This window comes from Crocuta crocuta, unplaced genomic scaffold (genome assembly GCF_008692635.1).
Source record: "Crocuta crocuta isolate KB4526 unplaced genomic scaffold, BGI_CrCroc_1.0 scaffold613, whole genome shotgun sequence".
Taxonomy (NCBI): Eukaryota; Metazoa; Chordata; class Mammalia; order Carnivora; family Hyaenidae; genus Crocuta; species Crocuta crocuta.
The window spans coordinates 170,419-190,223 of NW_027528880.1; the positions used below are offsets into that span (position 1 = coordinate 170,419).

At 64.7% G+C, this 19,805-nt stretch overlaps 1 protein-coding gene across 1 annotated transcript in view; it reads right to left on the reverse strand.

The window, feature by feature from the left end:
• Positions 1 to 19,805, reverse strand: part of LAMA5 (laminin subunit alpha 5) — a 63,392-nt gene that overhangs the window by 19,317 nt on the left and 24,270 nt on the right. The window contains 33 exon segments of the mRNA XM_077756804.1: positions 13 to 78; positions 426 to 677; positions 680 to 734; positions 1,375 to 1,514; positions 2,081 to 2,207; positions 2,295 to 2,496; positions 2,576 to 2,673; positions 3,747 to 3,855; positions 3,957 to 4,117; positions 4,633 to 4,786; positions 4,887 to 4,993; positions 5,069 to 5,211; positions 5,503 to 5,641; positions 5,763 to 5,919; positions 6,018 to 6,117; positions 6,212 to 6,317; positions 6,406 to 6,458; positions 6,571 to 6,676; positions 6,901 to 6,953; positions 7,332 to 7,469; positions 7,550 to 7,684; positions 7,770 to 7,904; positions 8,001 to 8,138; positions 8,223 to 8,363; positions 12,099 to 12,158; positions 12,324 to 12,458; positions 12,640 to 12,730; positions 12,900 to 13,018; positions 13,179 to 13,294; positions 17,052 to 17,149; positions 17,249 to 17,419; positions 17,508 to 17,626; positions 18,308 to 18,425. Coding sequence (XP_077612930.1) covers positions 13 to 78; positions 426 to 677; positions 680 to 734; positions 1,375 to 1,514; positions 2,081 to 2,207; positions 2,295 to 2,496; positions 2,576 to 2,673; positions 3,747 to 3,855; positions 3,957 to 4,117; positions 4,633 to 4,786; positions 4,887 to 4,993; positions 5,069 to 5,211; positions 5,503 to 5,641; positions 5,763 to 5,919; positions 6,018 to 6,117; positions 6,212 to 6,317; positions 6,406 to 6,458; positions 6,571 to 6,676; positions 6,901 to 6,953; positions 7,332 to 7,469; positions 7,550 to 7,684; positions 7,770 to 7,904; positions 8,001 to 8,138; positions 8,223 to 8,363; positions 12,099 to 12,158; positions 12,324 to 12,458; positions 12,640 to 12,730; positions 12,900 to 13,018; positions 13,179 to 13,294; positions 17,052 to 17,149; positions 17,249 to 17,419; positions 17,508 to 17,626; positions 18,308 to 18,425 — 4,042 coding nt within the window.

Sequence of the window (19,805 nt, forward strand, 5' to 3'; positions counted from 1 at the left end):
AGGCGGGCGGCACGGGGAGAGGCGGGCAGAGGCAGTGGCCCGTGAGCTCGTCACACAGGGGGCCTCGGCAGTCACAGGCTGCAGAGCAGGGACACGGGTGTGGTGAACCCTCTGCCCCATCAGAGGCTGGGGCTCCTGCCCCGAGGACACCCCACCCCACCCCACCCCGGCCTGGTTTCGCCCAACTCCAGGCCCCCAGGCCCAGGCAGCATCTCTGATATGCGGTCAGTTGCCCAGATTGCTGTGTGGTCCCCGGACTGACAGCCAGGCCACGGGCTGCCTGAGGTCCTGCAGCAGGGGGGTTGGGGGGGGCGGCAGAGCTCTAGAACTTCCTCCTGGCCACTGTACCCACACTTCCTTTCACGGGGAAGCCTCCTCAGGATTAGGGTCCCATCGCCGTCATCCCTGGGGGCTGGATTACTCACGCCTGCAGTTGGGGAAGCCCCAGTAGCCAGTGGCACATCGGGAGCAGTCCCGGCCGATCACATGGGCACGGCAGGGACACTGGCCCCCAAAGGGCTCACATGTGGGGCTGGTGGCTCCCATTTCATGACAGCCGCAAGGCCGAGCCCCGTTGTTGTAGAAGAGAGAGAGAGAGGAGGCGGCATCACGACAGAACTGGGAGGAGCTGGTGGGGCTGGGGTGAGAATCAGAGAGAGGCCAGGTCCCCACCCAGAGCCCCGNCGGAGGTAGCTGGAGCTGTAGGCCTCCTCGGGGACCAGCAGCACATACTCCTAGAGCGTCAGGGCCTGGTCACCTTCCCGTGGGCCCAGGAGAGGACCCAAGCTGGGGAAGTGAACCGGAGCCTGCCCGCACCAGCACGTTGCCAGGGGGCTCTGTGACAGGCCAGGGTCCAGCCAGGCAGCTCCACAGTAGTGGCCGCACCACACCCCAACCCTGGACCCCAGCAAGGCTGACACATGTTGGGTGCCCAGTGGGCCGCTCAGAAGGGAGGTCACCTTCCGGGGCTTAATGGAAGCCTGGGGCCGTGAGGCTCGGCGGTAAAGAAGTGCCCAGCCCCCTGGTGCCCCTCCCATCCTTGTCTGCCAGACATGCCTTTGCCCTCCCTCTCCAGACCTCTAGGCCGCCTCCTCTGGGAAGGCCGCCCTGACCAGCAGGATTCCAGAGGGAAGGCAGGCAACATCTTGGCTCTTGGACACCCCTCCCACCTCCACCGGCCTCGCAGCTCAGCCTGGAGGTCCCTGGAGTCTGCTCTCCTTGGCACCTGGCATGCGGCTGGCCCAGTGCAGACAGAGACACACCCTGCCCGAGCGACCAATGGCGTGGCGCGTCCAGGACACCCACACCCAGGATGCTAGCCCCGCGTCAGGCCCCAAGACGTCTGCACACAGACACGGCATCCTCAGGACTCACCAGCCAGAGCCACCGGCCCTCAGGCACGCGCACAGTCACGGTGAGCTCACTGTCGGTCACGTCCAGGACGGCCTGGCCCTCACACACCACCAGGGTGCGGCAGCCGTAGCCGTGTGGGCAGAAGCTGGCGTTGGCGTGGCCTGGAGGGGGATGAAAAGGCAGGTCGGTGCACCCCTCCACACCCCACAGACCAGCCGTGGCCCCGTGGCCTCATTCTGGGGTCACTGCTGGAGCCCTCAGGGAGGAAGAGATGCCCACGGACAGTGCCCTGCCCAGCAAGGGGTGTGCACCTGTGATGCACAACTAGGCCGCGTGGCCGCGCGTGACGCCTGTCTGGCTGGGCCCCCGTGCGCTACGTGAATCAGGCGTGGCCGCGCACAGAGGCCCAGTAGGCACAGGTCCTGAGCTCGGCCGAGGGAAACAGAGCAGACCCACGTGCAGGAACACACGGCCGTCGACAGGTGTCCCGCAGGGAGCCCTGGGTTGCCCGCCTACGTGACACGCTGAGCCTGAACTCAACGGGAATCAGGAGCAGAATCCAGGGAGGGGGCCGGAGGCTGGGGCTGCGCCCACCCTGCACCCCGGGCACCTCACTTGAGAACAAGGAGCAGGACAGGCCTGTCCGACCACACAGGGGCTGTGCCAGGAGACGCCCGACAGGCTGGTCGTCTGGGGCCCGCCCCCGCCGCCCGCCACAGCCACTCACCCTGCCAGACGCGGCCCCCGCTGACGAGGACCTCCACGGTGAAGGTGGGGTGCGCCGGCTGGTAGCCATGCAGCAGGAAGGCGTAGCGGCCCAGCGCGGGCACGTGGGTGGTGAAGACCACGGTCGCCTGCAGGCAGAGGCTCCGCTGAGCGGGCGTGGGGGCAGGAGCGCGAGCCGGGGAGGGGGGCGCAGTCCTCTCGGCCGGGGCCCTCACCTGGGGGTGGCGCAGCAGGGTGGGCTCCACGTCGGGGTCCACGGCAGTGGAGGGCCGGGGCCGGGGCCCTGGTGGGAGCGCGCCAGGCGTGAAGTCCTGCGAGCGGGACAGGGGCAGGCCGGGGGGCAGCGGCAGCACCAGGCAGTCCCGCAGCACGACGGGCCGGGGCGGCTTCGGGAAGCGGGACGGCAGGCAGGTGGCACTGGAGGGGGGGGGGGGTGAGTCCCTGCGGGCCGGGCCGGGGCCCCCGCCGCCGCCCCGGCCCCTCCCAGCCCCACCACCTGCCGGGCTTGAAGGCACCGTGGCTGCTGACGCAGCGGACCCGGGGCTCCACGAACTCCAGGCTGAATGTCTCCGCGGGCACCAGGGTGACGCTGTGCTGTGGACAGAGTACGGGCGTGGATGCGGACGTGCGCGTGGGGCCCCCCCACACCCCCGACATCCGCCTCGAGTCCTGCTCTCTGCACCCGGGCCCTGGTTCTGCCGGCCCTCGACCGCGGGGTCTGGGTCCTTCTCAGCTCTCCTCGGGGGCACCCTGCTATCTCCCCTCTGCCCTCCGCCCCGTCACTCCCTGCGGCCACTCCACCACGACTCCCCCTCAGCTCCAGCGGCCGTATGTCGCGCAGCAAATACAACACACAGAGGCTTCCAAGCTGCCGGGGAGACCCCACAGCCAAGGCGGGGACGCTGCGTCACCGTGGCACAAACACCTGCCGGCGGGCTTCCGGTTAAGAAGCTCCAGAACGCAGTGGTGAGGTGGTGCAGTCTGCGCCGGGGGGTGGCCACGGGGGCCCGAGGGGTGTGTGGGGTGCGTGCTGCTCCCCGGCCTGGGCACGAGGGCCGAGGGACAGCACCGATGCAGGCGGTGGAAGCCACGTGGGCGGTGTCAACACGCATGAAACGCAGCAGCCCCAGAAAGCGCCCGTAGCGAGTGCGGCGGGCGGCCACAGGGCTCTCTTTCCGTTTACGAGTCCCTCTCGACATGTGAGGCTTTTATACTAATCTGTGCAGAAGCGATCCGTGTTGTAAGGGCCCCGGGAAACCTAACGCGCTGAGTGCACCACTCTCGTGAGAGCAAACGTCACCCGCCCTGAGCTTTCTCGGGCGCGCATCTCAGCTCGCTCCTGGGCGTCCGCGGCGGTCAGCACCGCACAGTGCTTCGTGCTCAGGTGGGTGCACAGGCCTGTGTCACAGCGACCTCATCCTCAGAGCACTGAGGACGCCCAGGAGCCAACGACCCACTGAAGAGACCCCTCACGCCGGACGTTCTGGTACATTATACCAGAAAGCGGTTTTTTGTTAACATAGTTACCGTCTCCTCCCATCCACCACGCGGGGCGGGTGCTGGGCACCTGGGCTCACCACACCCTTCTATGCTATTTGAAATCTTCTGAAACACCTGACGCCACAGGGGAAGCTGGGGCCCGTGCGGGTCAGGGGTCAGGGTCTTACCAGGAAGAAGCGTGCCTGCTTGGCCGTGAGCCGGACGCTGGCCTCCGTGTCCAGGTGGAAGACGGCCAGGTGGTGCTGGGTGTCCAGGACGGTGCCCCGGCACAGGGCGCTAGGGACGGGGGTGGGGTGATCAGCGGGTGGGGCCGCCCCGGGGCCCAAGCCCTCCCACATAGCTCCCCCAGACCCAAACCCTGTCCTGGCCCCGCAGACCTGTAGAGGCAGGGGTGCAAGGTGAGTGTCCCCTCCTGCGGCGCCCGCTGTGGGACGTGCGTGCCTACGCCCACCTCCTGGCGGGCGTCCTCGTTGGCATACTCCACCACCAGGACGTAGCGGCCCGGCTGTGGCACGGCCACCTGAAGCTGGACGTCCACCTGGGGGTGGGGGACAGAGTTATCAGGGGCCCCACCTGCAGAACAAGACCGCGGGTGCTCCCTGGACACCCCTGTGCACAGCCCTTCCCACCCACAGCCCCCACAGCCTCCTCCCCCAGGTCCTCGCCGCCCGGAGCACCCCTCCCAGGACACCCCCATGCCCACGTGGCCTTCCAACCTCGGCTCACTCCAAGCCTCCCCTGCCTTCCCAAGGCCTCTCGGCCTCAGCACTGCTGACAGCCTGCTGCCTGGAGGCCCAGCCCGGGTCTTCAGAGTGAACAAATGACCCGCTGCCTCTTCCCGATGAGCTGGAGGGCTGGGGTCAGCGACACCCCATTGACAAATGAGGCCCCAAGGCTGCCCTGACCCCCCCCAACATCAAACCTGCGGCCTTGCCTGCACCTGTGTCCCATCACTGTGGCACGGCCCCTCCCACCCCCAACCTCCAGGCCAAGGCACGCCTTCCCCAGGTTGTGACCCTGCCTGCCCCTCTGTGGGGTTCCAGGGACACGCACGTCGCTGCCCAGGCAGGCGGCCAGGGGCGGGTACAAGGGGTTGAGCTGCTCCGTGGGGCAAGGCCAGGGCAGGCTGTTGTCACGGCGACACAGGGCCTCGGTTCCCGCGACCGAGGGGAAGCCATCCAGGGGCAGGTGCGTGTAGAGGAGGCAGCTGGGTTGGGGAAGGGCGGGGGACACAGAACGTAGTCAGCAGGGACCCGCGGGGAGCACAGTGGGGGTCAGGCCCCCACCCCCACCAGGCCGGCCCTCACTTCTCCTTGGAGCGCTGCTCGGCGGGCCGGAACATGCAGGCCTCGGTCACCCGCAGCTGCAGGAGGGCCGCCTCGTAGTAGGTGCTGGGCAGCAGGACCACGTAGTCCTGGTGGGCAGGGGAGACGTAGGTACTGGGCCCCGGCCCCGGGCCCCGGCCCACCCCACTCAGCCCCCGCCTCACCAGGAGCACCCCCTCAGCCTCCACGAGCAGGGCCCAGGTGCCGGGGTTCAGGACAAAGGGCTCCCCAAAGCCCCTCTGGGGCACGGTGACAAAGGCAGGCTCCGTGCTGGGCGGGAAGGTGACAGGCTGGCTCTGCTCTGTGCCTGCGGACGTGAACTGTGAGACTCCTGGTCTCAGCCCACCGGCCACCCCGGGCTGCAGATGCCCCAAGGCACAGGCTGGCCCCCCCATGGGGCTGGGGCAGAAGTGGGAGGTGGGGGGGTCAGGAGCCATGGGGGCAGCAGGCTGGGCAGGGCTGGGCAGGGCTGGGGCAGGGCTGGGGCAGGGCTGGGCAGGGCTGGGGCAGGGCTGGGGCAGGGCGGGCTGCAGGGCTGGGGCAGGGCTGGGGCAGGGCTGGGGCAGGGTGGGCAGCGGGACGGCCTGCAGACACTCACAGTTGGTGCAGGTGGCAAGCTTGCCCTCCTCCTGCAAAGAGACTCGCCCACTCACGCTGGTGGGCCCGCGGTTGACGTACCGGAAAACAAGCCGGAAGACGTCAGGGGAGGTCACGTTCAGCCTCACCACGATCCTGGGCTGGGGGCAGCGGGGACACGGAGAGTCGGGGTCACCCCTCCCTGGCCCTGCCCAGCCTGGTCCCCGGCCCGCAAGGGGCCCGCCAGCCCCGCCTCCCCTCTGTGGGCAGCTCCACGCCCACCTGGATGGGCGACATCTGCGCGTAGCCCCTCCAGCTGAAGCTCTCGAACTCGAGGGGGTTGAAGCCGAAGCGCACGGTGCGGCCCTCGGGCGTGGCCGCCTCCTCCAGCTCCAGGCGCAGGTCATGCAGGTCAGGGAGGTAGTGGTCCCGCGCTGGCCTGGCCGCGACAGGGTGGTCAAGGGCAGCCCCCCGGGGCCTCTACCGGACGAGCTGCCTCTGGGGCCCCCTCCCCCAGCCCCAGTGCGGGGCACCCACTCGCTGCAGGTGAGGCCCTGGGTGTTGGGGCGGCACCGGCAGGCGCCCGTCCGCGGGTCACAGCCGTGTCCCAGTGCGCCGCCAACGTCACACCGGCAGCCTGCAGCAGGAGGGAGCCAGGTCAGCGCCGCCATCCCAGCCAGCCACGGCGCTCGTCCCACACCGGGCCCGCCCCCCGGGTCGCGGTCACTTACTGCCGCAGCCGAAGTAGTCCGCCTGGTCGAGCCCAAAGAAGCCGTCCCGGCACGCTGCGCAGGCCCGGCCGCACACGTGAGGCTTGCAGGGGCACTGGCCGTCTCCCTGTGGCCGGGGGACCAGGTGAGACCGAGCAGGGAGGGTCGGGACGCGCCTGCCCCACAGCCCCTGGGCACCTCGACCCCAGACTCACCGGCCGGCACTCGACGACTCCACCCAGCGTGCCCCGGGGATCACAGCTGCAGGCTAGGGGGGAGGCAGAGCAGGCCTGGACCCTGTGGGGCTAGCACTCCCCTCCCTACACCGCTCGCCTGCCCTAGAGCCTCCCCAGCACTCCCACACCCCCGCCAAGACTCACGGGTGCAGCCCTCAGGGTTACTGGGACTCAGGCCCCAGAACCCAGGTTTACAGCGATCACAGCTCGGCCCCTCTACGTGAGCCCGGCATGTACAGGGGGCCTGTGCCTGGGAGAAGACGAGACAGAGGGTCGGAATGGGTCCCTGCCTTTCGACCCAGAGCCCTCAGCCCTGGAGCCTGACCTGCCCCATCTCGGGCATGTGTCCCTGGAATGCAGACCGAGGACCAGCCAGCGCAACAGGGGCCCTCAGGTTGCCAAGGCGACCGCGCACCGGGGCAGTCTCCCTGGAGGGGAGGGGCTGAACTCCACAGAGGGCTGCCCTGGGCTCACCTCGGGACGGGTGTGGTCGGCCGGGGCCAGGCCGGCGGGGTGGCAGGAGCCAGCTGTAGAGAGATCCGGGCGACGGTCACTGCTCAGTCACTGGCTCAGGGCCAAGGGCTTCCCGAGGCCCGGCCAGCACACGTGCCTCCCACTTGTGTGAACAGGTGTGCAAACGTGTGCTCTGGTCCCCTCGGCCACAAGGGCGTGCGCTGTGCCCTCCCCCACCAGAGAACACGCAAACATGTCTGAACACAGCAGGGGAACACGCACTTCCGAGAACACGTGAAAACGTGTGCACGCTTACAAGGCCCACGAGCGCACACACGTGGCACATGTGCCCCACGTGAGCACAGCGCGTGACCGGCCAGTGCGTGGACAGGCGTGGGCACACAGGAACGAAGGGGTGGGCACACAGACCACGCACACTGCACCGGCCTCACCTTCACAGACGGGGAAGTTGTAGGCGCCGGGCACACAGGCGTCACATCGCAGCCCGGTCACGCGGGGCCGGCAGCTGCACTGGCCGCTGCGGGGGTCACAGGCTGCGTGCAGGGAGCCCTCGGCGGAGCAGCGGCAGGCTAGGCGGGGAAGGCGGGGTGTGGGCAGGCGGGAGGGACGCACCCCCCTCCCCCCACCGCCGCCCCTCGAGGACACTCACGGGCACACTCGGGGAAGCCGTAGAAGGCGGGGCTGCACTCCTGGCAGGTAGGGCCCGCGTAGCCGGGGCGGCAGCGGCACACCCCCCCTGCCCCGCAGAGCTGGTCCAGGGCACCCCGGGGGTCGCAGGTGCAGGCTGCAGGAGACACGGGGTCAGGCCCTGGGCGCCTGGGGGGGGGGCCCTCCCACTCCACCCAGCCCCGCCCTGGCCCTCTGCTCACCATGGCAATCGGGATAACCATGGTGGCCCGGGTGGCATCGGTCACAGTGAGGGCCATCGAACTCCGGCCGGCACGGGCAGTGGCCCGCCTCGTCGCAGCCCTCGGGCAGGGTCCCCACGGGGCTGCAGCCGCACACTGTAGAGGGAAGGCGCACACGGGGGCCCCCTGAGCCAGCCAGGCCACGCCCCGGGCCCCACGCCCACCCGTGCCCACTGGGGCGGCCTCGCTCACACTGGCAGAGAGGAAAGTGGAAGTATCCTGGGGCGCAGCGGTCACAGGCGGCCCCCTCGAAGCCCTCCCGGCACGTGCACTGGCCTGAGTCAGGGTCGCAGGCCCCGTCCACCACTCCGGGGCTGGAACACTGGCACGCTGCGGGGAGGGGTGGCCACGCTCAGTGTGAGAGGGCACGGGCTCCCGGGGCCCCCACGGGGACAGACACGGGGCCGCACTCACGCTGGCAGCTCGGGCCATAGAACCCGGGGGCGCAGAGCTCGCAGTGGACGCCCTGGAAGGCGGGTTTGCACACGCAGCGTCCCACCCGCGGGTCCTTCCGGCAGGCGTTGCCCTGTGTCCCGGCGGCGCTGCAGTCACAGTCTGGGGGGTGGGGGGAGGGTGGGGGTCTCAGGTGCCTCGCAGATCCCAGCCCTCCCCGCCGGAAAACCTCTGCTCTCTGCAAACTTCTCTCCTCACGCTTCACGCTGCACCCATACAGAACGAAGGGACAAAAATCCCAAGAAGGCAAAGCCCATGTTTCTGGAAAACTGTGAGCAAGGAGATCAGGACGGCTGTAAGGACAGGCAAATGGCTGTCAGTAACACAGCTGCTAAGCCACCTGTAGGCGCCGACGCAACCAGAGAAAACGTACAAACAAAATCCTAATAAAGATCATTGTAATCTTTATAGATTACCCCGTGGGTCAGAGAAAAGGAACAAAAGTGTGCTGAAGGTCTTAATTTGTGCCTGAGAAGAGGTTTTAAATACTACGTAATTTTTGATTATGGAAAATAGCGGTTTGATGTTTGTCAGAAAGGTAAGGGTGACCTGGGCCAGATGAGAAGACAGAAATGGAACTTGTACCCNCATAAACCTTCCCAAACCAAATCACACTCTGCTCCCCAATCCGGCCAAAGGCATGAAGGGAAAGCCCCAGCGACGGCGGGAAGACACAGCAGGAGCCGGAGCCCCACCGGACGGCGCGTCCCGCCCGGGCCGCGTCTCCATTCACCAGAGAAAACCAGGAGGCTCGGTTTGGCTCCTGAAGAAAAACCAAGCGCCACCAACGCCGCGCAGCCCGAACAAGAGAAACCCTAGATGCGCCCCTGGGGCTTAACCTCCCCTGGTTAAGAACCAATGCTTTACACCTTGTTGTCAGCAATTAAGACAGAACAAAAATGATAAATTCAAGAAGCGGTAACGAAACAAAAGAAAGTTAAAAAGAAAAATACCGCGAGATCTCACGCATATGTGGAATCTAGAACAGAAACAAAAACCAAGCTCTCGGATACGGAGAACACGTTGGTGGCTGATGGGCAGGGGGTTGGAGAAAGGTGTGAAGGTGTCAAAAGGTGCCAGCTTCCAGGGGCAAAATGAGAGCGGTGTGGGGCAGCGATGTCCACATGGTGGCCGTAGCAGCCGTGCTGGATGGCACAGTGGAAATTTGCTGAAAGATCTCCAAAGATCTCATCACAAGGAAAAAGTAATTCTGTAATTGTGGCGACAGACGCTAAGCAGACTTACTGCGGGAGTCGTTTTGCAATATGGACAAATATCAAACCAAGATGCTGTCCACCTGAAACTCATCTGATGCTGAATATCGACTACACTTCAATGTTTCAAAAAAGAAGACAGTAGAAGGAATTAAAGATTTTAGTTCAAAGTCTGCTATAGTAGGAAACAAAATCTCTCCCCCAAACTATGAAGAGAAAAACTCCAGCAGATCTTATAGACAGAATCTTAAGGTGTATTTTGGAAACACCAGTAAGTTCAGCAAACTTCCACTAGGTCTAATAAAGGAAGAAAGGAAAAGAGAGAAAATTAAAACAGACAATAAGAGGAACGAAAGGGAAGGTAAAAAGTCATGACCGCTGTGTGCGGCTTTATACCGCTACATTTTAAAATCCAGGGGCACCTGGGTGGCCCAGTCAGTTAAGCATCTGACTGGATTTTGGCTCAGATCTGTACTGACAGTGCAGAATCTGCTTGGGATTCTCTCTCTCTTGCTCACTCTCAAAAAAAAATAAACTTAAAAACTCTTTAATTAAAAAAAAAAATCCAAAGAACATAAGCAATTTGCTAAGAAATGAAAATGACCAAAACAGACTTATGCTGAGGTAGGAAATCAACAGATAAAATAACCACAGAAGAAATGAAAGCCAGAGTCGAAGACTTCCATTAACAACAGATGTCAGGCCAGGTGGTCTCAGAAGTTCTATCAAACTTTTAAGAAATGGGTAATTCCGGGACGCCTGGGGGGCTCAGTCGGTTGAGTGTCCGACTTCGGCTCAGGTCATGATCTCACAGTCTGTGGGTTCGAGCCCCGCGTCGGGCTCTGTGCTGACAGCTGGGAGCTTGGAGCTGCTTCAGATTCTGTGTCTCCCTCTCTCTAACCCTCCCCCACTCGTGCTCTGTCTCTGTCTCTCAAAAATAAATAAATGTGAAAAAAAAAAAAGAAATGGGTAATTCCAGTGATTTTTAAACCACTATAGAACCAAGCACGGGGCATTTTGGCATTTTCCAAATATTTTACAAAGTGAATTACGAAATGAGAACACGAGGGCACGCACATCAAAGAAAACCACCAAGAAAATCTTCAACCAGTCTCCCTGACAAATTACAGACACGAAGGTCCTTGTTAGGAAAGACAGTGTAGAATTCCTGGGACGAGGAGCAGACAGCACGGGACACCCCACCAGCGTGGCCGCGACACAGCACCAACCCCTGGCTGCGGGACCAGAGGGCTTTCAGGAGCCACGCCGGGGCTCCGCGCTGCGCTCCGAGGGCTCCCCTGCCTGCGTGCAAGTAAAGTCTTCGTGGAGCACGGCCAGGCCTATTCACGTCCACTGTGGCCCACGACAGCGGGGCCACGAGCCAAGACAGGACACCTGGCCCTCAAAGTTGAAGGCGGGCACTGTCTGGCCCTTTCCAGAAGAAGTCTGTTGACCGCTGCTTACACCACTTATGAAAAACAGACATTTAAATGTAAAGAAGAAACTGTCAAAGACCAAGAGACACAAGAACAGGTGAGTTTAGGGCGCGCCACCTCCACAGCGTCTCTTATCAGAGATAAGAGCCACCTCCGTAGCAACGTCCACCGAACCACTGAAGGGTTAAAAACGCCAGCACAGGAGAGAAGAGTCCCCAAGACACGGGGCAGGGGACCCTGCTGCTGGAGGCACACGGCGCCTGCGCGGGGAGTGTGCAGACGGCTCAGGCCCGCCAGCCATGTTTGACGCCTGCCCATCAGACTGGGGCGCACCCTCCGCTGAAACGCACCCGATTCCAGAAACACGAGGAGGAGACATCTCTGACCGGTGAGCGTCCCGCCAACCAGGCTGACAGTCACAAGCAGCTCGCGTCGTCGTGGTGACGACCCCCAGCATCCGCTGAGGCCCTAACGTGACCACGCTGTACACTATTTCGTTCCCGAGAGCGGTTTGGCAACCTGCAGCCCAAACTGCCCCCAAACACGCACATCCAGTGACTCAGAACCTTCTAGGAAATTATTCCACAGGAGCGATTGAGGATTTATGGAGAGTTTTAGCTACAAGGATGTTTATCGTAGCATTTTTTTAAATTGGAAAGAACCTAAATTTCTAACAATTGGGAGCTAAGTAAATGCTACATCTGTTGGGACAGCACGGAACACGAAGGACACGTGTGCAGGGCCACGGCGGGGGGGGGGGCGCCTGGCCGTAGGAGGAGGGGTCATGTCAATGGCACCATCTTGGGCACCTTTTTCTTCTGCTTTATGTTACTACACTCCTGAAGGGTTTTTCTAGCATGAATATGCATTATTTGTATAAAAATACAAGAACCGAAGGGCGCCTGGGTGGCTCCGTCAGTGAAGTGTCTGGCTCTTGATTTCGGCTCAGGTCACAATCTCACGGTTTGTGGGATCGAACCCCGATTCGGGCTCTGAGCACTGACCGCGTGGAGCCTGCCTGGGATCCTCTCACTCTCTCTCTGTCCCTCCCCTGCTCCACTCTCTCAAAAGAAACTTAAAAAAAAAAACAAAACCCATAAGAACCAAAAATCAGGTGAGTACAGTGAAAACCCCCCTCTCCATGGGGTTCTGCGTGGGGCTCCCCGCCTCTAGCGGGTGACACTTACTCACGATCTGTCCAGCCGGCAGCACCTGCTCCCCGGTGTGGTTGGAGGGGGGGGACACCGCTGGGGGGGGGGGACACACCACGTCAGCCAGGTCGGCTCAGCATCACCAGACACGCAGGCAGGACCAGACGCTCCACTGTGGGTCCCCACCCTGGGTCACCCCCCCAGGGCTCTGGGGACCCGCGCCCCAGTTTCCCCGCCACCGCCCCAGGCGGACGCCCTCACGGTAGCAGTGCGGGAAGCCGGCGAAGCCCTCAGCGCACGCGCCGCAGCGCTCCCCCGTGAAGTTGGGTTTGCAGTAGCAGCGGCCGGTCAGGTCCTCACACGTCCCATCCGTGAAGTCCGACTCACAGCTGCAGCCTGGACGGGGGCCGAGGAGTCGTGACACACCAAGCCTGGGGCTGTCGGACCGGCTCCGGAGCAGCCGGGTGAGAGCCCGGCCGGGCCCCCCGCAGCCGTGCAGGGACCCCAGGGGAGCAGGGAGCTGGACAGCCCGGACGCCCCATCCCCGGAAGGCCTCACCCGGGCCAACCCCACTCACGGCGGCAAGCGTGGGGAGAGTCGAGGGGCTGGTCTGGGGCACGGAAGAAGCCGGGCAGACAGCGTTCACAGTTGATGCCGGTGGTGTGATGCTGGGGAGGTGGGTACGGGGCCACTGAGCCCAGGGATGCTCCCACCGCCCGCCCAGCCCTGGGTGACAGACCGCGTGGGGCCGCGCCCACAACCCCCCTGCCCCGGTGCCTCGCACGCACCCTAGTTCCCAACACGCCCCCATCCCGGCCACGGGCAGCCCCGTCCCACCTGGCAGTCGATGCACACGCCCCCGCCCTGGTACGCGCCGTCCAGGTTCTGGCTGGCGTTGCGCCGGTCCACCTCAGGGTCGTAGAAGCAGTCGTGGGCGTGGCCGTGGCAGTTGCAGGCTGGAGAGAAGGGGTGCGGCTGTTCACGGGCCCTCCGTGTCCCGTCTCTCCAGACCCCCAGGGCACGCCTCACAGACCACAGGTGACCCCTGGGTGCGGCACGCCACGTGGCCGGAGCACGCCGGCAGCAAAGGCGTGTGCGCACGTGCGGGACACTCACACTGGCACTCGTTGGCGTTGTCGGTGGTTGCCGGCTTCCACGGCCGCTGGTTGAAGCCGGGGCAGCAGCGGTCGCAGGAGCCCCCACACGTGTTGTGCTGACAGGTGCACTGGAGCCTGTGGGGGACACGGGACAGGACGGCTCCACCGTGGACCCAGGGGGACACAGGGGACAGGAGGGCCCCGCCGTGGACCCAGGGGGACACAGGGGACAGGAGGGCCCCCCCGTGGACCCAGAGGGACACCAGGAGACAGATGGCGGGCTGTGCGCAGCCTCCATGGAGGGTGGGAGAAGGGCACGGGACGTGTGTCAGACGGGGGCTGGGACAGGGCCCTCGGTGGCCAGTGTAGGTGGCCCCTGCCTGCAGGTCAGCCCGGGGCCCTGCGTCCTTCAGGATGGAGGTGAGCCCTCCTCCCTGTGGCCGTGCCCTAAGGCCAAGCGCACAGCGTCCGTCCCTGGGCCGGCTCCAAGGCCCAGGTCTCACTCAGCAGTAGGAGCTCAGCCAGCCGCCCCCAGGCATCCAGGGCGCTGCCCCAGGGGCAAGCGGCCAGGAACTGCTTCCTCTTGTGGGGGGAGGGGCTGGTCCTCCGGCTGGAGTGCCCCCTGCTGTGCTGGAGCGGCTCCTGTTGGCTCAGCGGGCGGGACAGCTGGCCACGGCTGAGGACTGAGGCTGCGTGGCACACGTGCCCCAGCCCCACCCGACACACACCTCCATCACTCAGCCAAGGCAGGGGCGGGTGCCGTGTGCGTCCTGAGCAGGACCTCAGAAGCCGGTCCACGGAGACCCAGGCCTCAGGTCACACGGCTCTAGCCCCACCCCCCAGAGTGTCCGCAGGGCCTCAGGGCCGGGGGACATCTGGGAGGCCTCCATGGAGGAGGAAGCCTGCCGTAGAGCGAAAGCCCCAGGGAGCCGGCCTGTCTTCGCCCCAGCTCTGAGGGTCTGTAACGTGGGGCCCGCAGCTGGTGTTTGGTTCTTCCACAGTCTACATGGTCAGGGCACCAAAAATTAACACAAAAAGCGGTGCTGGGCTGGCGATACCCTGGGGTGTTTGGGGTGTTTGGCAAAGGCCCTCATTCAACCACTCTGGAGTGACAATTCCCAGTCCAGGGCCCGGCAGGGACACAACATGGCAGCGACCACAGCGTATCATCAGGATGCGACCCCAGCAACTTGGGGGCAAATAAGGAGAAACCAAAAATGGGAATGTTTAAAGTTATAACCAAAGGAACCAAGAACAAAAAATGCAACACTATAAAAAATAGGCAGGTGTGGCCAAAGAGCCAATCAGAACTTCTATAAATGAAAAATAAAATCACCGAAATTCCAGACAGACAGGTGACCCTGACTGGAACTAACCACCTAAAGGCAGCTCAGAAGACAGAGAGGGAAGGACAGCTGACGTTTGGAGGCAGAAGAAAACCACAGGGAGTTCCCGTCTGCGTAACGGGATTCTGGAGAAAGAAAAGAGGTGTAAGGGGGCAAGGTGACGGTCAGAGCTGATGGCCAGAGGGCGCCTGGGTGGCTCAGTCGGTTAAGCGTCCGACTTCGGCTCATGTCATGATCTCGCAGTTTGTGGGTTCGAGCCCCGCATTGGGCTCTGTGCTGACAGCTCAGAGCGTGGAGCTGCTTCAGATTCTGTGTCTCCCTCTCTCTCTCTCTGCCCTTCCCCCTCTCTCCACCCCCCCTACTCATGCTGTGTTTCTCTCTCTTTCAAAAATAAACAAACATTAAAAAAACAAAAAAAAAGCTGATGACCAGGAATGATCTTGAATCAACAAAAACACGCTCTCGGTTTCAAAAAGCATGAGTTTGAGCAACAGAAGACATGTCCACTCCCTGATGCCACAGAGATATTCTGCAAAGACCACAGAACCATCCAGAAGGGGCAGACAAGCCAGAGGGGCAACAGTGCAGGTGACAGCCACTCTCCCACCCATCGAGGACGCCAAGTGACAGCGAAATGCTTTCTCTGAGATGAGAGAGACACAGCCATCAACCAGAATTCTAGTGGGCAGAGCCACCCGCCTAGAGTAAGGGTAAAACCACGGACAGCAGCCGCCATCACAGACCACAGATCCCTGCTGGACGGAAGCAGCACGCACAGGGGCAGAGCTCTCGGGCGCTGTGTCGTCAGGGCCACAGAGCAGCTGGTTACACTTAGATCTGATCACGTACGCCCGACGCCCGACGCAAAGCAAGGGTCTCACGCTACAGTAAACAGCATGGCCGTGAGCTGAACACGTGCGTCCCCCCAGGACGGATGGGGACAGGGACACGGACGGACACGGACACACACACACACAGAACCTAGCTGCCAAGGTGACAGTGTTGGGAGGGGGGCCTTCGGAGGTGATTAGGTCTTGAGGGTGCAGCCCCCATCAGTGGGGTTAGTGTCATCGCGAAAGGACCCTAGGAGCTCCGTTGCCCCTCTGCCACGTGAGGACACACCAAGAGCCGGGAAGTGGGCTGTCGTGGCCTCCAGAACAGCAAGAAGTGTGTTTCTGTTGTTGATAAGCACCCGACTATGGTATCTTGTCACAGCCCAGATGATTAACACGGCGACAGAAACAAAACACGTAACTTCCAAATCAAAGGAAAGCAAAAGAGTGAATGACGGGCTCCGTGCAGGGCCCGGCAGGTAGCGGTGGTGATGGGGGTGGGGGAGGTGGCNGAAGAGAAGCCAGGGAGCGGGGTGGAGACTATAAGGGGCAGAGCCCACCCTGGAGGGGGCAGGGGTGGAGAGCAGGGCAGGCGGGAGCTCTGGGATGGCGGTGTGGGGGGTGTCGGGGCCTGTGGTGCTGGGGCAGACGCCCAGCGGGTACCTCCCCTCTGCCCCCCAGCGTGAGCTGAGCCCCGTCCACACCCGCCTGCAGGTGAGTCAGTGGGTACCGACGCCCTCCCGGCAGGCAAGGGCAGGCCCGCCTCTCCTCCGAGGCCAGTCTGGCGCCTAGCAGGCCCCGCTGCCAGCTGGCTCGCGTTCCCACTTGGCACCTGACTTCCCAGGGCAACAAGTGGGGCCTGAGCTCAGCACCCAGCGCTGCCGGCAAGAGCCCAAGCCGAGGCCGCAGGGCCGCAGCGGGAGGGGTAGCAGGAGGGGCGGCCAGCGCGCGTCCTCTGCCAGGTGAACGTACCCCTTCTTCCCTCAGACCCATCAGCCGTATCCGAAGAGGCCTGGGGGGCTCGCCTCTCAGCGAGGCTCAGACTGCGAACGGGGTTGCGCCTCCCCGCCTTCCGGGCTTCGTTTGCCTCCCCCCAAAAATGGGGGTGTGGACAATGACCTGCAGAAGGCACAGCGCAGGCCCCAACCCCAATGCCTGAGGTGGGGGGGCGCTGCGGGATTTCAAGGCAAGGGCAGCAGCCGGGGCGGCCCGCCAGCTCCCCACGGCGGGCGGGGGTCCGTGGAGGCTCTGCTACATCCCTCGGCGCCTCTGCCCGCCCCACACCTGCCTGACCCTGCAGGGACCCCCACCCTGGGGACAGGTCCGCACGTTCCCAGTCTCCCCGGAACAGGCGCGCCTGGGCCTGGGCCTGTGGCAGGGGCCGAGGTCAGGCGTGGGGACAGCAGAGAGTGATGCTCGTGCCCTGAGGGAACGGAGGGGCCTGGAGAACCGGGAGCGCAGGCTCAGGCCCATGGCCCGCCCGACTCCCCTGCTGGGGCAGAAGCACCCGGCCCGGAGGTCGGGACCAGAACCCCCTTGCTGCTGGCCGCTGGGCAGACGGGTCCGAGCCAGGCACAGGGCACCCCAGGGAGCCGCACCCCAGTGTCCCTCTCCCTTCGCTGCATGTGGGAGCAAGCCGAGGCCGTGGGACAGCAGGGCATCCAGGGACACGGAGCTGGGAGGGGACAGGGACGGCAGGGAGCGAGGCCTCACCTGAAGGGGTCCATGGGGTCCTGGGCATCACAGACGTCCGCGTGGCCGTGGCAGACGCAGCGGCCACCGATGCTGATGTCCTTGATGCTGTAATAGTACTGCACCCACGGGCGGTGAGTGCCGCGGCCCACCGCGCCAGCCCCGCCCTGCCAGGCCCCCCCACCTCCGGCCCCGGCGGCCCAGTGGCCGATGCTCACCCGGCGGGTGACGGTGGGGTCCCGCAGCGCCTTGCCCATGAGGTGGCCCAGCAGCGTGTTCGTGCGCAGGAAGCGCAGGCGGATGTTAGTAGCTTTGGTGAAGTCACGCAGCAGGGGCGAGTAGGAGAAGTTCCTGGCCCCCGGGCGCCCATTCACCAGGGAAACCACGATCTGCACACAGGGCAAAGGGTCAGGCCAGGGTGTGGGCCACCACCGTCAGACTAGCAGGGGCCGGCCACCGAGCTGCCCCGGGGCCCACCTCGCCGTTCTCCAGGGGCACGATCCGAGAGTACTCGGTGGAGCAGATGACGTGGTCGTCCTGCGTGATGCGCTCCAGCGTCTGCGGCCCGAACCGCTCAAAGCAGTCCCTCTTGGAGGCTGTGGGAGCCGGGCGGGAAGGTGAGGGCGGGCCCAGGGATGCTCCCCAACACCGCGGCGCCTCCCCAAGCCACCCCGCCAGCCCACAGCGTTTCGTGGAAGAAAGAGCGAGGCACCTGCTGAGAGAGGAACTTCCCCAGGAGGCGTGGCCTTTCCCACACCGGCCTCTCTGCAGGAAACAAGCGTCCCCCCACCTCCGAATGGCCCTCCTCACCCATCCTTGGGGGACCGTTCTCAAATGCCCTGCAGAGAACTGCCCCACCCTGCACTCTTGCCCCTGGAGTTCTGAGGGGCCCGTGACCCAGGCCCACCCAGCAGAGCGTCCCCATTAACGTGATCGGTCATGGTGGCAGCGGACAGGTGCGCCAGGGAGCCGCCAGGGCCCCTGACTGGCTCCCCTCGTCACGTCTGGAGCTGTTGGGCCACGAAACCAGTCTAGTGAAAGCCAAGATGCGGCACGAGAGACCCTGGCACCACAAGCCCCTGGGCCCAGCCAGGCCCCGCAGCAGGGACGGGAGCCGCTCAACACGCCCCCTCATCTGGGACCTCACCCCGACAGCCCTGAGGCGCGGAAGCAGGGCGTGAGGGCAGGCCAGGCGCTCAGGGCCCGAGCGCGCGCAAGGACGGCCGCCCACCCCAGGGGCCGCCCCCGCCCAGCACCCACCCTCCCAGGAGACTCACAGGCGAAGAACTGCCACGGCTGGTAGGTGCGGCCAAAGTCCGTGGACCGCTCCAGCACCCAGAGGTCCGGTCTCGGGGAGTTGGCGAACTTGATGAGCACATAGGCCACGTGGAAAACCTGCAGGTGGTGAGGTGCTGACGCCCCAGGCCGCTTCCCCTGGGCTCCGGGCCCGGCACCCCGCTTGGACGGCCACCGCAGCCGTGAGCGGGACTCTCTCTCCCCACACTGGATGTCGGCGGGCTCAGCCTACGAGGGCCGGCCCGCTCGGCGTGCGGCCCCTTGCGTCAGGCTGTGGCTACGGAGGCTCACGTCGGGGGACACGGAGACGAAGGGCGGGAACCCACCATGTCTGACTATCCCCCCTCCTGGGCCGGGCGGTGCCTCCCCCGTCTGTGCCCAGAGGCACACGGGTCCCTCGGGCACTGCGGCGGCAGCGGGCCTGGGGGCTGGGGGAGGGGCACGGGGCAGACTGTCCACAGCGCCCGGCAGTGAGGCCGGCCGGCCAAGACGAGCTCATTCCACCGTCCCCGAGGCTCTGGTGGCCGGCCTGGGCAGGTGGCCAGACGGTAGCCCCAGCTCCCAAAGGAGCCTGGCCTCCTCAGTCAGCAGCTCCTGGCCCGGGGCCCCTCTCCCAGCCCCATCCCGGCCACCCCCCGCGGCATTCTCAGAGCGGCCTCAGGACCCGCTCCCTCTCCCACGGACCGGCCCACGGCCACTGAGGCCCCTGCCCTCATCGGGAGGCCCCAGTGGGGTAGACGGCCTGGAAGAAAAGCCCCTGCAGAGCTGGGCCAGGGAGCCCTCGCCAGCCCGGGAGCCAGAGCTTCACAGGCCCCGGGCAGGTCAGGGTGGCGCCCGGGACGCGGGAGGGCAAAGCCCCTCCCCCAGAGGCGCCTCCAATCCCTCAAGCACCAGCAGGCACGGCAGGCGCCTGTCCCGCCCCGCCCCCCTCACAGCCTCACCCCCAGGGAGGTACTCATGCCTGTCTCTCCCCTCTTCCTGCCCAGAGAACTGCATCCCTGCACGTCCCTGATGCCTCGTGCCCCTGGGGGCTTGGTGGGGTCCCTCCTCTGTCTACTGCTCCCTTGGCCCTGCAGCCTAGCATGGCTTAGCCTTGACCTTCCCCCCAGCCCCATCTAGCCCCCACAGGGCAGGCTGGTCACCTCCTCGGAGAAGCCCTCCTGACTGCAGCCCACCCATGCTGCTCAGAAGCCCCCGTTATGCAGACACGTGGGGCGGGGTGATGAAGGGGCCCCTTCCAGAGGCAGCCGTCCCACAGGGGCCGGCGGGTCCTTCTGGGCTGCGGAGCTGGACTTTTGCTGCCAGCTCCTTGGGGTGCAGCACCCGACAGGGAGTCCCCACGTCAGCACTCAGAGCCCCCAACCCTGGGCCGTGGTTCCCAGGAAAGGGCTCTAGCTCACTGAGAGCAGCCAGTGGGCTCCAGCAGCTGCCCAGCCTGTGGCCTCGGTGATGAGGCTGGGCCACCGAGACCTCCGGGGG